The sequence below is a fragment of the Leptinotarsa decemlineata genome, unplaced genomic scaffold (assembly GCF_025532065.1).
Source record: "Leptinotarsa decemlineata unplaced genomic scaffold, Ldec_3_MD MMD2_tig00000591_RagTag_RagTag, whole genome shotgun sequence".
In the NCBI taxonomy this organism is placed as follows: Eukaryota; Metazoa; Arthropoda; class Insecta; order Coleoptera; family Chrysomelidae; genus Leptinotarsa; species Leptinotarsa decemlineata.
Genome location: NW_027412552.1, coordinates 2,364,959 through 2,383,979, shown reverse-complemented (window position 1 = coordinate 2,383,979; position 19,021 = coordinate 2,364,959). Strand labels below are relative to the sequence as shown.

At 36.1% G+C, this 19,021-nt stretch overlaps 1 protein-coding gene across 1 annotated transcript; it reads left to right on the top strand.

Annotated features, from left to right (window-relative positions):
- Window positions 1-151: 151 nt before the first annotated feature.
- Alp12 (Alkaline phosphatase 12) lies at window positions 152-19,020 on the top strand. The gene is made up of 9 exons (XM_074174564.1): window positions 152-308; window positions 5,011-5,213; window positions 7,329-7,521; window positions 8,613-8,776; window positions 9,305-9,515; window positions 9,607-9,740; window positions 12,289-12,487; window positions 12,667-12,882; window positions 18,698-19,020. Exons 1-9 carry the CDS (start codon window positions 233-235, stop codon window positions 18,874-18,876), a joined length of 1,575 nt encoding a protein of 524 aa, XP_074030665.1. The 5' UTR covers window positions 152-232; the 3' UTR covers window positions 18,877-19,020.
- The last annotated feature ends 1 nt before the right edge of the window (window position 19,021 follows it).

The window sequence follows — 19,021 nt, the reverse complement described above, 5'->3', positions numbered from 1 at the left end:
AATTTATTTTCTTGATGGTCTTGTTGCAATGCATATTCGCCAACAGAAAATATAAGGGACCAAAGTTCCTAACGTGTGCGAGGCTAAGCGCTACAGACGACTAATCCTGTAGAAAAACAAATTCCGTGTGCCATCGAATGAGAGTCTGATAAGGCGACGCCTTCTCTGTACGACAAAACAGAGAGTGAAATTCATATCTAATTTAAAAATAAATCAGAATCAAAACGAAGCCATGTGCTCTTACAAGTGTGCGGTGTTTGGTGTCATTTTAATATACCAATTATCGCCGGTGACGAATTTCAAAGAAGGTAAGACTTATGTCAATAGTGAAGAAAGTGGTTTAATGTCAAGTCGAAAACGAATAAGTAGTTAATAATGGTCGCCAACATGAAGTAGGAAGTAGGTTAAGTATTGTAGTAGCTTTTACCTTGGTCTTGAATAAATTACGGTTATCTCAGTGTTCAGTGGCGTATCCAAGAAAATTATTTCAGTCCAAAATGATTCAATATTTTTTCAAAAACAGTGTCAGTCTAATACTTATATAAGGTAACAACAAATGTCCTTGGAGAAATGAAATTACTGTAGGGTCCCCCGTCTCAACTTTTGATGCGACAAGTTAAGGTCAGAAAAAATTTACATAAAAATTAATTATTTTTAGTACTTCTCGATAAGAAAGACAAGACAATAGTGTTGCATATCAAGATTTTTTTTTCAAATGGAAAGAGAGGTCTTGTGAACATTAGTTTGATACGTATTCAAAACTCTTTTTATATTTTGAAACAGGATCAGCAGGAACTACAAAATAATAAAAAAATGTATTCGACATTTACTCTACTTCATTTCACTAAATGATTGAAACGTTAACTATTCACCTCCTGAAAATAATGAAGTTTGTTTACAAATTCACTTCTCACTTTACGGAATATTTTTGGGGTAATTTCGTTAGGATCCCTCTTATTCTAACCATAAGCTTTGGAATAATATGCAGATGTAACAGTTTGGCTGGAAAGTTCATAGGCTAACGTATACTATAAGGTTCACGAATCCCTGCAACAAATCTAAGGACGTCGTATCGGTTTAGATCAGTGGTCGCCAACCTCTTCAATGTGTTGAGCTACTTTGTTAATTTTGGAATAAATAGCGAGCTACCCACACGGAAGCCACGTAACGTAACGTAAATGAAATAATCCACAGTTAATTTATCATTATATGCAGTGTTTCTCAAACTTTTCGAATTCACGGCTCCCTTATGTTTTTTGAAGGTTATCGCGGCGCCCCGAACGTAAAGACTACACTAGATATTTAATTATTGAAAGTAGGTAGGTGGCTGTCTGAACGGATTGCATTTTGCAATTACCGATATTATCAGAGGATTTTTATTAATAGGTACCGACGTATTACCTTTACTCTCAGTTATCTATGTTGTAGAACGTTGTACCTTGAGACACTCACCCATGGCCCACGGCGCCCCAGTAAAGGTTCCATGGCGCCCCAGGGCGCCGCGGCGCACACTTTGAGAAACACTGATTATATGTATTTATTTTACTATTTAACTGGTAATACAGAACACATAGGTACTAATAATAAACTAATAACAAAATAACTAATATTACTAGTACGTACTTGTTCATAGCTACATTCCTACCTATCAAACGAAGGTGTTTGAAAAATAAACACAAATTTTTATCCAGCCACAACGGTAGGTCACGTATGATTTAAAAATAGTTAATAATAACAACAAAAAAGTAACGCACTATCATGAACATAAACATTAAAAATAAAAAAGCACCTTCAATGAGAAGGCTGACACTCAGACTCATCGGTAATTTTTTTAATGTTTGCAGTATAATTTGATGCAGCCATTCGAATACAATTATCCAAATGTTCATCTGTAAGTCGATTGCAATATTTGTTCTTAATGAACTTCATATTGGAAAAAGAAGATTCACACAAATAGGTTGAACTGAATAATGCTTTCACTTTCAAGGCAACACGGCATAGAACTGAATATTTGTCTTTACTTACAATAGGCCAGATACATTCAGTACTTGAGACTAACGATTTTAAGGCTAAATCATTTTGAAACTCAATGACTTCCATTTCTGTTGCAGCGATGTCTTCGCCAAAGTTCTGCATAACACAAGTTGCAAACTGTTGGATATCAATTTCCATAAAGAGTGAAACAACAAACTGCGCTACTAAAGCAATTTCATTGAAATCCTTGAAACGATTTTTGAAGTTATTCTTCAGGGTAGAAATTATTTCTACATGATATTTGTTGTCATAGGGTTCTAATGGACTTTGAGATATGTTTTCTGAAAGAATAGGAAAATGCTTGGCATCGCTGTTAATTAGATTTTGTTCCCAAAACTCCAGCATTTTGGTAAATGCTTTTATATCAAAAATCATTTCCGCTAGTTCTTTGTCTCTCCCCTGAAGCTGCAAATTAAGTTCGTTTGATTTCTCTGTAATGTCAACGAGAAAACCAAAATCTCTAAGCCAGATTGAATTTTCTAGTTCCGGAGTCGGTTCTTCGCGTTGTTTGAAAAATTGAACTATGCCAGATAGGACATACTTAAAACGTTTCAGCACCCGTCCTCTACTTAACCATCGGACTTCAGAGTGAAGGAGTAGGTCCCCGTATTGACAGTCAATTTCATCGGCCAAGGTTCTGAATAATCTTCTTTGTAACGCTTGAGCTCTAATCTTGTTCACAATTTTTACCATCAGTTTCATAACGTCGTTTAGTTTCAGGAAATTTCCACATAATGCTTGCTGATGGATAATGCAGTGGTAAGAGAGAAATTGCGGAAAAGTTTAATCTTTACGACATAACGCCACCAGACCCTAATCACAACCCACCATAGCTGGAGCGCCATCGGTTTTCAAGCCTACCATTTTTGATATTGGAATTTTCTCGGAAGAAATAATATTTTTTGAATGAGAAAACAACTCATGTCCAGTAGTGTGTCTGTCCTTTCAGTGGAATGAACTTCAAAAGATCTTCTTTAATCGTAAAATCACTAAAAACCATCCTGACGAACACGGCCATCTGGGCAGTGTCAACGACATCTGTTGATTCATCTAGTTGAAGTGAAAAATAAACACAGTTATCTAAGTCAGTTCTTAACTGTAAAAAAATATCATTGCTCATTACTTCTACACGTCTCATCACTAACTATATTAGCAAAAAGTTGCATAGATTTTATAGCTGAAACTATCTCGTCTTTATTTCCAAAGTTGGCAAATAACGAATCAGCAGCTTCTAAAAACACTTGTTTTATCATTTCCCCGTTTTCATAAGGTTTCTTTTTTGGTGCAATTATCTGAGACACACGGTACGATGCTTCAGTTGCAGCCTTGTTTTTGTCGACTATTCTTAAAAATTTTGATTGTTGTCCAATTAACTGCTTTTTTGACTGTTTCAGTTTCTCCTTTCTGGCGGCAGAATGTAGTGGGAATGATTTTTCAAAATTAGAATGTACAGTTTTATGATGTCTCTCAATATTTCCTTTTTTAGCAACGGAGACCGAAGTATTACATAACAAACACACATTTTTATCTGTAACTTCTGTAAAAAAGTATTGTTCTTCCCATTCCGAATGAAAGTGGTATGTCTTCACCTTCTTACAACTGCTTGCCATAATATTATTTTTGTTGTTCTCTACTAACCCAACCGCTGGACGTTGGTTTCGCGTTCAGTTTTAAACTAAGCGCAATGTCGCCGCGCCGTGCGTATTTATCCCGTTCAAAGCAATCCAGATCGTTCTCGATCACTAACGCGCTGGTCCGGCTGGTCGATTCCAGCCGATTCTAGCTTGATAGCGTCAGCGGCAGATCGCTCACCGCAACGTTGCCGCTGTTTATGTTTAATATTATGACAATTAGATTTTTTTGTGGAATTTTCGGAAGCTTCTCTGATTTTTGCAGTTTGTATTTTTTAAATTAAAATCGTTGTGAGAGCTACCAGAATTACCTCCGCGAGCTACCGGTAGCTCGCGATCGACAGGTTGGCGACCACTGGTTTAGATGAATGTCATCTAACCATTTTCAAAGCAGTTTGTTGTAATGAAAAGGTGAATAATCTTGTTGAAACCTAATATCAGTTGAAAACTTGTTTGGGTTTGTTGTAATTCCAAACCGGTAGACAGGCAGACGTGGGCTCTTAGAAAATCCAACTAGATCAAGTGATACGACGCCTCTAAATTTTTTTGAGGAGATGTCTGACATCGGAAGTGTGCGATACGCAACTGTAGTCACTCCAGAAACATTTCAAAATGTAGAAAGTGAATCTGTGAACAGACTTCATTATTGTTAGGAAGTGAATAACAAACATTGTGAACATTCATTGAAATTGACTGGAGTATGTTTTGAATACGGTTCTTTGAAATTATGATTTTTATCGTTTCTTAGCAGACGAACATAAAGCTGCTTATTATTCGCAAACTACTAATCCGAATTTATTCGAAAATAAAAAAGAATTGGATAAAGAATTGAAATATCTGTCAATCGAGGTATCAGAAGACCTATCTTAGTTTGAATTGAGGGGGTTATATTTTTAGGAGTGATTAACTTTTGGGAAAGAAAGTTTTTGGAATAGTTAAAAGCCAAAAACTTTCTTTCCCAAAAACCTATCTTAGTATGCGAAAAAAAGTTGGTAGCCCCCTCTCGGTGAGTGATGCAACACTAAGATATTTGTCATTAAAAATACTTTCACGTAAATTTTGTCCAACCGTAACGTCTTGTCCAATTCAAGAGTAAAGAGAAGGAATATTTACATCCGCACTGTATAATTTGACCATTCTTACTTGAGAAAGCTACTGAATAGCGAAACACGTGCCGCGGTTTTGTAAAACCTGTTATTACGGAGATTTTACAGTTGACTGTATCAAGTTTCAATATGGATCAATAAATATCAATCAGTAACTAAATACAAATATTGTGCTGATACATCCCCTGAAATTCGATACATCACTAGATAAAAACCTCTCACTCGATTCATCGTTCCAGACCAATCGCACTGGAGAAAAACGGGCGAACGAGAACTGAACGAGGCAATCAACAAAAAGATTATTGAAAGCGTAGCCAAAAATGTCATCTTGTTTGTGGCTGATGGAATGGGAATCACAACTTCTACGAGTGCTAGAATTTATGGCAGAGGAGAAAGCGGCCATTTGGCTTGGGAAAAATTCAATAACATCGGAGTGCTCAAGGTAACCAATCAAAGTGAATATACAGAACGATTCCGGGCAAGAAAAGGAAAACATGAGTTTTTGGATACTCAACAAATTCTCTGAAACTCGAGAAATAGTTAGTTTTTGAAGAGTGCAAAACTTAGAAATGAACTGGATTTGAACTATATCAGCTCAAAGTTAGAGCTTTGAATAATCTGAGCTCAGAATCGTAATCCGTAGTCTCAAAGATCCCCCAGATTCAAGTTCAAACTGTTTCTCAGAAATATTCATACCTTGTCCCATTTTCGGAGACCCTTGACCCATTTTGGAAGGCTCATGAGCTATTATCAGTCACGATAATTTCACCTCAGATTCGTATCAAGCAACCTCAGTAGATTTTCAATCGTAAAAAAATTATATATTCACAGATTTATATGGAACTGAATATAGGTTGGTCATACAGTTTTAAGCGTTGAAGCTCTAATTTTGAGCTGCTGCAGCTCAAAACCGACAATTTTTTTAGCTTCGCACTAACAAAGTTTTTGTTGTACTCATCAAAAACTAACTTTTTTCTGAGTTTCAGAAAATTTAACCGGTATCTGAAAACTCATATGCGTGGTCTTTTCTTTGGGCTAACTCTTGCAATAGTCTTATTTTAATAAAAATATAACCTTTAAGTTCTGTACGTACTTTTAGATTTTATGGGTCTGACAATGTTGAAATGAACAAATTATTATTGATTGGGAAATCCATGGCAAATATTAAAACACGATATATAATTTTATCTGATGCGTTTATCTTGACGGGCTAGGAACTGGCTTCACCAGATTGTGTAAAGGAAAACATATGAGCTGGGCAGAAAAGTTCGTAGACTAACATAGAATTTTTTTTTAGGAAATGTATTTTATTATTCAATATACGAGGTCGATACTAGGATTATTGTGGTCGATATAATTTTTATAGTATGATTTGTCTTCAGCTTCAAAATAGGTATCGGTTTCAACGATTATCTCATCAATTCGTTATTGTTTTTAAACGATTGTGAACTTTGGTTTTGCACCCACTTTGAACAGAGCTTTAGCATACAGAAACAGTAATGCACCATATGTCCAACACGTTCTTTTCATATCTTTAGAGCCTCATATATGTCGATCAAATTCACTTTGCGGTCATCTAAAAGTATTTTGTGGACTTTATTGATGCTTCCGTCGGTAACAGCTTCTTTGAGACATGCATCGTCCTTGATTCTCATTTCACCTCGTTTAAACTCAACAAACCACTTCTTAATGGTTGATTTTCTTGGTGCAAAGTGCGAATAATGTTTATCAAGCCAAGCATTGACTTTAACGGCACTTTTTTTCGTTAAAAACAATGCTTTAGAAACACACCATATATGTGCCTACGAACTTTTCAGCCCATCTGGCCCATTTTTCACAGCAACTGTAATAATATCAAGAGATTTATTAGAGGCTTTGAAATTTTGGTAGTATTCATAAAAATTAAATCATCTAAAAGAACAATTCGTTCAGGCCAGTCTCAACACCCTACACAGTAGCTTAATGGACTGACACCTATCAGAAAACAACTACTCCTCTGGCTAATACCACGAAGGGCGTTGGATTATATCCGACAGGTGTCGATATATAGGTGTCCCATAAAGGAAAGAGAAAATAACTTTTGTCTAATTTCCACTAAAATTTTCATTTGTTGGGACCGGTTTCTGTTTGTTTGGAGTTGGTTGACAATTTCTCATGTGAATTTCATCAGTTCGAACTCCCATTCTCTGATAAGATATCAAATGATTTGAAATCCTGATAAAAATAACAATTATATTGAGCAAAAAGACGATTGTGGATACTAACAACCGAAACGTTGTGAAGTAACTTGGCCTTAAATTCTTCAATTTTCATTCCTTTTTAAGTTTTCAATTTCTCAATTGTTGCTTGTATTCTATTTTATTGTAATTTTATTCTGTTTTTTTTTATCAACATAATTGTTAATTTCAGCTATTCATTTTAATTTTATTGATTCCTTCAGGGATTTCAAATTCTTTTTATATCCTATCAGACAGTGGAAGTCCGAACTAATGAAATTCGGTTTGTGTTTCATAAACCATTCACAAGTTAAGGTATTAAGAAAGATATATTTTTGAAGACGTATTCCGCCAACAAACTGGTACCGGATTCTTGCAGTACAGCAACGGCTTTATTTTGCGGAGTGAAAGCCAATCACAAAACGTCGGGACTCGACGCTACGGTGGAAGTAAATGATTGTGAGGCATCGCTAAAACCTTCAGCCCGTCTGGATAGCATATTCAAATGGGCCCAATATGCAGGAAAATCGACAGGTAAACCATCCTTCCGTACTTGAAAGGAAATAAATCTGAATTCTCAGATGAATTATAATAAATATAGTTTATAAAACTATAAAACACACTTTTGAAGAACATCTAACTAAGAAGTTGAAAATATTTTTTTTTTAAATAAGCTTAAAACAATAAGGAACGAAAAATACAAGTATTATTGCGAAAAAAGCGACGGGCGCCTGATATACAAACATATGGCCCAAAGCGCCCAGCTTGTTTCACAATAATACTAGTATTTTTCGATCGTTATTGTTTTAAGCTAATTTAAAAAAAAATTTTTAACTTTTTAGTTCGATGTTCTTTAAAAGCGTGTTTTTTATTTTTAAACTATATTTATTTTTCACTTTTTAGTCCGATTTGTTGTCAAACATTTTTTTTTTAAGTTCTAGTCACTAGTATTATAAATCTTCAACAGACGGCGAATTCCTCTCAAACAACATAATAAAGTTTGAAGTCTCAAATTCTATAGTAATACTGAGATGCAGTAAGTCTCCAACAGAGGGTGGATAACGTTTTCATTGTTGAAATCTATATTCTGGTTTGCTTTCAAATAATCGAATTAGATTTTAAAATGTATCTTCCGTTTCGTTCAAAACTTTTTTCTGTACTGAATCACGGCTAATTGTAAATATTTAAATATTTCATCTGTAGTACAAAATTTCACTTATAACTCTTATAATTCTTAAAATATGTTTTTTATTTTGATTTTCTTTTGAACAACCCATCAAGGATGTTACGTATAGCGGCATCTGCCCGCGAATAGCTCGAGCAATAATTGATAGTTACGTCCAGCGCCATCTGCCCGCAAACAGATCAAGCAATAATTGATAGTTACGTATAGCGCCATCTGCCCGCGAATAGATCAAGCAATAATGCCAATAATTCTGTCAATACAGATCCTGAGCTTGAGAGTTACAAATAAACATACATACAAACAAACAAACAAACAAACAAACATACATACATACATACATACATACAAATAAACAAACATACATACATATATACACACATACATAGGTGAAGCTAATATAAAGCGTGTAAAAAAAGATTCCAACATTACAGTGTTGCAGGTTTCGTTACAACTACAAGAGTAACCCATGCAACACCCAGCGCACTGTATAGTCATACGCCCAACAGGAATTGGGAGTGCGAGAGCAAAATCCCCAAGAATGCATCAAAATGCAAGGATATAGCAAGGCAACTGGTGGAAGATTTGCCAGGAAAAAATATACAGGTGAACAGTTTATTCAAACCGTTACTTTGACACCTCGACACATGTTTCGATCACCAAGTGGTCATCTTCAAGAGGAAGATCAAACTGATGTTCCTCTTGAAGATGATCACTTGGTGATCGAAACACGTGTTGAGGTGTTGAAATAACGGTTTGGTGTTGGAAAAAAAGTCCAAGAATTTCTCCAAAGGTCCCAAACAGTGCTTCACAAGCACCGTAAGAAGGTTAACTATACCGCGACAAGCGTTTCGCTGTAAATTAGCTGTGTCAAACAAGAATGACCAATCACCATTCCTGCTTGAGAATGCAATTTTATGACGTAACACGTGTCGCGGGTTTAAACCCGCTAGTAAAAATCACACAGTAAACAATATAAGTAGGTATTGATATAGATTTTCGTCAAGTATACACCAGTAGCATTCAGTAATCTGTTAACATGACTTTTTAATAAACTCGGGCATGAGTAGAAAGAACTATTTTCCCTTTCTTGCTACTCATTCAAATGTATTGGTTCCATTTTGTAATTCCTAGGTCATCATGGGCGGAGGAAGACAGTGCCTCCAATCTTCAGTAGTAGGCTCTAGCGCCGATCCCATAGACACTTGGTCTTGTTACAGCAAAGACGGTAGAGATTTGATAGAGACATGGAGAAAGGACAAAGAGAAGAATGGTTTCACTTATCAAATTATCAACAATAACGAAGAGTTGCAAAAAATAGATCTCACCAAAGAATTTACATTAGGTAATAATAATTTCAAAAAGTATTCAACCCCAAGATTTTTTATAAAATTTATAGAAACTAAAGGAATGGTATTTATAAGCAATATTTTTAGGTGTATTTGCCAACGGCCACTTGAAATACGATTATGAAAGAGATGGAGGGCCGAAGGGAATGCCTTCCTTGTCGAACATGACTGAAAAAGCTATTCAGCTATTGAAAAAAAATAGCAAAGGCTATATTTTGATGGTAAGTACCAAATGAGCATTATTGGACTTTTTTATTACGAAAGTTGCTATATTAAGCACTTTAGGTTTGGACAAAGTAGAATTGGGAAAACTTTTAACGAACGCAAGAAAAAATCAACAAATATCAACGAAAACTTTTTTGGCAAATGAAACGAAAATTAAATTTGTGGATTGTTCAGTGTAAATTAAATTGATAAGTGTGACTTGTAAATTATGCGAGTTAATAAAATATATTATTAGGCGCCCAATCATTGAGTTATAAAAAGGTATCCCAAGAATGGGATTGGTTTCAATTTGAATTGAAACGGATATATTTTCCAGAACAGATAGGTTTTTATAAAAGAAAGCTTTTCGGATTTCTACTTCGCCATATTTATACAAAAAATGTGGGAAGCGTCCGAAGAAAGGCAGAAAGAAAGCAATTATGTTGAAAATAAATTTTTCAAAGATGTGTACGTCATGCATAGAAGTTACTTTAAGATACAAACAGGAAACAAGATAGAGAAGTAGAAAGCCAAAAACGTTTATCTCCCAAAAATTGTTTCAATTTCTTTTATCAATGCCAATAATGAATATTGAGTAAAGAAGTTTTTTCTGTAATTTATTAGGGAATTTAATCTCTTCAGATGAATTATTTATTCTTAGTGCTCCAATGAAAAATTTCATTTGAAAAGTAAAATAATTGAGTGAACTGAATAGTTTTCGAGCTCAACATGAAGATGACAGCACTTGTAAAAAAGCTAGTGAATTTCTTTGTTCATCCGTTGACAGTTACTCACCAAAGTTTTGGTTATTTTGGACGCACAGTCGTTTGAGTGAGTTGATGTGAGTGTTTTTTTGAAAATGGCAAAATCGAGTATCGAGCCGTCATTATATAGTTGTTTTTGAAAGGCAATACGCCTACGTAAATCAACGATGAGTTGGATTCTGTGTATGGGAACTCTGCAACATGATTTACCACAGTGAAATTTTGGGCAGCTGAATTTAAACGTGGCCGTAAGAGCTTTGGAGACGATGAAAGTTCGGGACCTCCAAAAACTGAAACTATCGACGAAAACATCGCCATTGGATTCACAGACATCAATGATCAAGCTACTTCTTCAAGGTATGACTGGAAACGGGCCGAAAGTAGAAGGAATAGAAATAGATGGTGAATGGTGGAAACAACAAAGAAAATGTTGCTGTTAAGGGAGTACCACTCTTCATGTAACTGTGAGGGATGCAAATCCCTCACAGCATTACTCAAGGAGAACTTTCCAGAATTAGCATGTGAATCGATGACCTTCAAGTTTCCTGATGTCTACTCATCCTTTAAAGAAAGTGATAATTCTAGAAGAAAACTTAAGAAAGGTTGTGAATCCAAACTATGGTGCACGTGTCAACCTTTTTTTAGATCGCATGGCAACGCCAAGGCAAGAGAAAGAGAAAGAAGAGAAAGAGAAACATTGGCCCACACTATGGATTCTGAATTTGAAGTATTTCACTTCGAAATTTAGATTTTGTTTTGAATTTCAGATTCTACGTTCTGAATTTTAAACTTTTTTTATTTAGATTCCTACTTTTTTATGTAGATTCAAGTTGTACTTTGACTATTCCTATACAATGTCCTGTTGTCTACTGGAAAATAAGATATTATTTTATTTTATCTTTAAATGTTACTCTACGACTGCCAAATCAGAGTGAGAGAGATAGCAGAGGTTATGAACATTTCAAAAGAACGTGTTTGTCACGCATATTCAATTAACATTTAGGCATGAGAAAGCTGTCCGCGCGTTGGGTGCCGCGTTTGCTCATGTTGGACCAAAAACGTAATCGAATGATCGATTTTTGGCGCCGATTAATTACTGTAGATGAAACTTGAATACACCATCTTGAGCCCGAAACAAAAATACAGTCCAAACAGTGGATTGATTGCAAAAGGGGAACCGACTCGCAAAAAAACAAAACTGTTTTTTCGGCTGGAAAAGTGATGGGGACTGTTTTTTGGGATAGCCATGAAGTTGTTTTAGTCGATTATCTTCAAAAAAGAAAAACCATTACAGGAGTATATTATGCATCATTACTTGACAAGCTGGAGGCAGAACTTGCGGAAAACCGGCCACATTTGCAGAAAAAGAAAATCTTATTTTACCAAGATAACGCATCGTCTCATACTTCAGCGGTTGCCATGGCGAAATTCCAAGAATTACGGTTTAAACTGCCTGACCACCCTCCTCACTAGCCAGATCTAGCTCCGAGCGACTTTTTTTGGTTCCCTCATCCGAGTACTATTTGGACGGGTTACAGAGATGGGAGCATCGCTGGGAGAAGTGTGAAGAGTTTAAACAAGAAAAATGAAAAAAAATGTTCATATCTTGTATCTTTGTTAGGTCAGAAACTTTTTGGACCACCCTCGTATAAAAAATATTTTAACGCTGCCCTTTTGGAATATCTCAGTGAATTTCAATTGAAGTAACATTGAAAAAGGTGTAATTCTAAAATTCCGAAAGGCGTGGAGCTTGAAAACGGTCTACCCTAACTTTCAAACAAATCATTAGACTTTCTTGCAGGTGGAAGGCGGCATGATCGACCAGGCTCACCACAGAGGTCACGCTAGGAAAGCTTTAGACGAGACGATCGCGTTCAGTGACGCAATCGAACAAGCTCTGAGCTTAAGTGATCCAGCAGAAACATTGATCATTGTCACAAGTGATCACTCCCATTCGGTGGTGCTCGCCGGATATCCAGATCGAGGCACCGGCGTATTGGGTGAGATATTCAATTAACCTTGTGTTTGTCATTAGCTTTGGGGATAATGCCTGCGGGTGGGTGATAGACATCCCCCGCTCCATAAACTAATTCCTGTGTTTCCCTGATCTACATATATCAATTATGGCGAATGTTCCTGCCTCCTGGATTCAAGTGATATGAGAAGTCTTTTATTCCAGCTCATACACCATCGGCAATGGATAGAGTCCCTTACACATCGCTACTGTACGGAACGGGAGGGCCCAACAACTACCAGTTTCTCGTGGAAAATGGCACAGTCGTCCGACCTGACCCTTCCAAAAACGACACCGAAGATTTTGAATACTCTCAACAGTCGGCGGTTCTCACCGATGAGGTGACTCATGGCGGAGCAGATGTATTGGTTTTCGCGAGAGGTAAGGGCCATCATGGTTTCAAGACCTCGTTGTGGTTGATAGTAAATATGATCGATCCATACTTGAAATTATACAAGGGGTGCTTTTTATATTTCGGGATTAGAGAACAAAATCAAATATTAATCATCGAAAATCACTTTATCGTTTTTCAAAATATTCCCCATGAAGATCTATACACTTTTGCATGCGTTTGAACCAATTGTCGAAACACTTTTGCCACTCTGATTGAGGTATCTCCAAAACACGCATTCTTAATGCAGCAACCGCTTCTTCAGGTGTCGAAAAACGTTGACCTCTCCGTTTGTTTTTTACGTGCGTGAATAAAAAGAAGTCATTCAGTACCAAGTCAGGACTATACGGCGGATGACTCATCAAATCGATGTTTTGGGTGCTCAAAAATGTAGTTGTTTGAGCCGATGTGTGAGAGCTCGCATTGTCGTGGTGAAGAGTGATCCGTCTTCGACGTCTTGGAAGACAACTGGCGAACAAATTGTTGTGTATCACTCAGAATTGAGTGTTCTGCATTGTTCTAGTGCAGGGGTCTCCAAACTACGGCCCGCGGGCCAAATTCGGCCCGCCAGTGTCATCAATCTGGCCCGCGACAGCCAATAATTACCTAATTGTTGCGACAGAAATGATGACAAAGAAAACTTAAGTATCAAGTTTGGGCATATTAATAACTAACAAATAATTGTAAAACAAAAACATTAATGAGATTTATATAATTGTGATTTTCCACCGACAATACTTTGTAGTTGTGGATCTATTTTACTTGTACCAACTATCAAAAGAGATTTAAGATGCTCATCGGTTAATTGAGATCTGTAAACATTCTTTGTGTACTTCATCTTCGAAAATGTTTTCTCACGCAAGTAAGTAGTATCAAAAACAGAAAACAACCCACGAGTAATTTATGCAAATTATCAAATTGTTCCAGTGAAAGACTCTTATAAAATTCCAACAAAGATGAATTTTGATATTTGTTCTTAAGCATATCACTGCACCGTAAATCAATAATTTTTATTTGGATTTCCGGAGCCAGGGTTTCAATGTCAGAATCAAAAGGATTTTGAAAAAGCTTAATTTCATTCGCAATGACATCAAAATCTGAAAAACGAGTATCAAAATTTATCTTCAAAGCACTCAAAGTTTCGATTACAAAATTGACGAGAAATTCAGTCTCTGTAGTGTGGCTGAATATTTCATATGTTTCAAAATGTGTGAAAATTTTTTTACGTAATTGCGATTGAAATAGTATTATTTTCTGCCTGAAGGATTTGATATTGGTGTATAAATCAGGAAGAAGCTGATTTTCTCCTTGCAATCTCAAATTCAGTTCGTTCATATGATTTGTCAAATAGACATAGTAGACTAACTTCCACATCCATTCACTATTTTCTAAATCGGCAAAAGGGCGCTGTTCGAAGTTCAAAAATGCGCTTAAGGACTTTTCCGCAACTAAGCCAGCGTACGGCAGTATGATATGGTAAATCATTTTCTCCAATCTGTTGAATAAACTCGCGGAATTGTCGGTGATTCAGCCCAGTGGATCTCATGAAGTTAACAACTGATATGACTGGTTTTAGAACTCCAGAATTATCCAACATTTCGGCACGAGGACTGTTGATGAATGATACAATGTAAGACTAATGGTTTTGAACCACCATCATTTTCCACAGCCTTTGACACAAGTGCAACCACTCCTTTATTTTTACCATACATATTTTTGTCTCCATCAGTTGTTATAGATTTCAAATTTCTCCATCGAAGGTTCTTTTTATTAATGGCATTTTCAACTCCCTTAAAAATATCTGCCCCAGTTGTCGTGCCGTGAATAGTGAATACTATCAATATCAAGAAGTTTTTCATACACTTCATAGCTTTCATCTACTCCGCGAATTAAAATCAACACCTGAGCAGTATCTGACACATCCGTTGACTCATCCAATGCTAGAGAAAACCACTCATGATGTCCATTTTTGTCAGACAGTTGAGATGTCTGCGATATCTTGCACCCTCCGAGCCACGGTGTTTGCTGACAAACTGACACTTTTAAATAAATTTACCTTTTCGGGGCATATTTCTTCGGCTACTGCAATCAAGCATTCTTTTATCATTTCTCCATCGGTGAATGGTTTGCCACATTTTCCGTTTTCCATTTCTCTTGGAACGTTCTGCATTCACTGTCGATTTTTCGCTTCTTTTCCATACTAACAAATCACACATAAAAACAATAAGTCAAATCCAAATTCTTTTATTGACGGGTGTTACTTCACCTTTCCTACGCAGACTAACTCGCAGTTGCGCCGCTAGCCTTTTTATATGCAATTATTACTGCCTTCTCGAGGTGATCGGAATACACTAACTAGAACCAGAACTTTCTCGAACCAACGCGGTAATTCCAAATATTTAATTACGCCTAATGCCACCTAGCGGGTAGCTGAAAAAGATAGTACATAGTACCACTACTCGCCACTAGATGTCGTTAAGTGTCACAATTCATAATAATAATTGAAATGCAAAAAAAGCGTAAGTTTGCTTAGGTCACGCACTTTGCGACTATCCTAGTCTAGAAATATGGTTAGGGGCAGAAATTGGCTCTTGGAACAAACTGAAAAAATCATTATGGCCCGAAGGCTTCAAAGTTTGGAGACCCCTGTTCTAGTGGTACGGTTACGACATGTCCAGTTTTTCCAAAAAACAGGCGATCTTTTGCTTAGAAGTGCTTAGTGCGCGAACAACTTTTGTTGTATTTGGCTCATCTTGAAACACCCATACAGTCGACTGCTGTTTACTGTCGGGTTCATACGCGTAAATCCACGATTCAACACCTGCCACGATGTCATAGACGTGTTTCGAAGCACCGCGATTGTATTTTTTGAGCATTTCTTTCGACCAATCGACACGAGCCTTTTTTTGAGCGATTTACAAATTGTGTGGAATCCAACGCGAACAAATTTACTTTGACAGTCAAATGTTTATGCAATTTCGAATGTATGCTGGTCCCACTAATGCCTAAGGTTGTCTCAATCTCACGATAGGTCACATGACGATCTTGCAATATTGGTTCGCGTACAACATCAATAGTTTTCGGAACAACAACTGATTTTGGATGCCCTTCACAAAATTCGTCTTGGAGTCGACTACTACCACAATTAGATTCACCATACCATCGATAAACACTGGTCCTTGATGGAGCTTCATCGCCAAAAATTTAATTAAGTTCATCCATGCACTGTTGCTGAGTTAATCCATGTCAAAAGTTGTTATAATCCAGTCATTTAAGCTTAAATTAGGTAAGAATCTCGGATTTCGAGATACCCAGCTGTAAGTCTGTAAATACTTGTATATTGACACCCTAAAAGTTGTCTCAAAACCTACATATGGTAGGGTGTAAGCAACTATTAAATTTCAAGGTCAAAGGTCACAAAAATCGGTTTTTTTCGCTTTTTTTTGGAAATATCTCATTTCCTATGGGTTTTTTGCTATTTGTATTTATTATCAATATTGTAGAATACAAAATTCTCTACAAATTTTGTTTAAAAAAATTTTCTATACGGTGAACCGTTTTCGAGATAGAGGGCGGAGAGCGCGCGGTCACAGCATCACTTCAGGTCAACCGGTGCCTCCGGTCGAAAACGCGCCATATATAGTTGATGAACTATCGATAAATCAATGATTATAGATATTTGTCAATTTTTATTAACTATTATATTATATTTTATCATTTTCTTCATGCATTAAATCTATATCTATTCAATAATACTGATAACCGTTTACTAAAATTAAAAAATTAGATTATTAGAGAGTGGAACTCAAACCTTATTGGCAGTCTATAATGCTCCGAAATCTGTGAAAAGTCTCGATCATCTTCGTTATATGCATTACGTCAAGTCTACAAAACTTAATATACCTGTGCGGCTTTCAAATATTCCACCAACAAGTGCAGCTGCTCATCAACATTTCAACCGTGTATATTATCAAGTTCAAACTTGGTTAGGACATGATTTGGAACCCCAGGTATGGGGTTGGGCAATGCGAAACGATTTTCTGGAGCCTATCATGACAATTTCACCACCTGCTCCAGAACATTTGCTAAATACAATTTTCTGCAACTGCAAGAGTGGTTGTGGTTCGCGATGCGGATGCAGGAAAGCGGCCTTGCAATGCTCTTTAGCTTGTGGCCAATGTAATGGGCAAGCTTGTCTCAATGCTCTACCATATCAGAGCGACATTAACGAAGATGGAACCTTTGACCCCGAAATCATGAAAGAACTTGAGACAAATGTCGTTAAAAACGATAATGAAGACCAGTTTGAAATTTACCAGCAGCCAGAAGACGACGATGAAGAGGAAGAAGATGAATAAAATTATAAATTGTAGTTTTTGTACCCTTTATTCCATTTCTTTACTTTCAATAAAAATAAATGTATTCAATGATATTTTTTAATAAAAAGATTAATTCATAATTTATTTGTTTTTTTTTCATCATGTAAGAAGTTATAAATAATAATTAGGTTAAAATTCAAATATAATTCCTATATTTTCATTAACAATTCTGCAATTACATGGGCAGGTAAGTGTTGTTAAATAAATTAATACTGAATAAAAAGTGGATAAGTTAGGAAAAAAATGATAACATATAATATAATAGTTAATAAAAATTGACAAATATTTATAATCATTGATTTATCGATAGTTCATCAACTATATATGGCGCGTTTTCGACCGGGGGCACCGGCTGACCTGAAGTGATGCTGTGACCGCGCGCTCTCCGCCCTCTATCTCGAAAACGGTTCACCGTATAAAAAATGTTTTTAAACAAAATTTGTAGAGAATCTTGTATTCTACAATATTGACAATGAATACAAATAGCAAAAAACCCATTGGAAATGAGACATTTCCAAAAAAAGCGCAAAAAACCGATTTTTGTGACCTTTGACCTTGAAATTTAATAGTTGCTTACACCCTACCATATGTAGGTTTTGAGACAACTTTTAGGGTGTCAATATACAAGTATTTACAGACTCACAGCTGGGTATCTCGAATTCCGATGTGGTGAACTTACTATAATGACTGGACTATTAAAAATAATCGCACGAAAAGGTTCACGATTTGATTCCATTTTTGGGTCGTGATGAATCTTTTAAGTTACTGTAAACAACACAAATAGCGCGCGTATGTCAAAATGTTCTGGGTACGTATAAGCTCAAAAATGTCCAACTTTACGATAGAGCTGTCAGTTGCCAGATTGCAAATTAATTCGCTCATCAGGTCATTACTATCACAGCGATTTTTTTATCCCCGTTCAATTGTGGAGCGCTTTCCGGCTATTCAAACTATGCTGATTGCATTATCAGAGAAAACAACTAAACCCCATTATCATCACAACCGTGATTACATTCCGTAATTGAAATTGAAGTGAATTGAACAAGATAAAAGCTGTCTAATCATCTAGAAACAGTCTCAACCCTCATCAATCCGAATTCTTCACTCTCTCACATAATTCGAGGAGAACGTCCATTCAATCCGTAAAAACATCAAAACTATTGTAACAAATTTAAATTATTCGCTGTTGTTATAATATGCTACGACAAATATTTATTTTTCAGGGCACTATATAATGAAATATGGTTTTTTATGACATATAACTATGCCAAATAAACAATTTAAGAACACTCTCATATGAACATAATTTTCAACAGTTTTTGAGACTTCCCTCGCGTGTCCCACATGTCGAATCTGTAATGACGCAAAGAAAAAATTTAATTTTCTCGCGAAACTTTCTTTCCTGTATCTTGAATTTTTGTTGCAGGTCCTATGGCACATCTGTTCAACTCTGTTCACGAGCAAACTTATGTGGCATACGTTATAAGTTACGCATCCAAAATAGGCCCCTTCGCAAGTAATTCGAATAAGCTTGGACATCTAGATTATTCTTGTATTTTATTTTCGAATATTATATTATTCCTGTCGCTGAGATTATGGTGGTAAATTAAAATAGTATCTTTATACCAAGATGAATCAAGATATATTTGTAATTTTGTTTCTATTTCCAGCAGAAATTATAAAAAATAATAAATAATTTTGTATTAGGGAATATCGAGCAGAGAAATTATTAAAAATCTGCCTCTCGTTC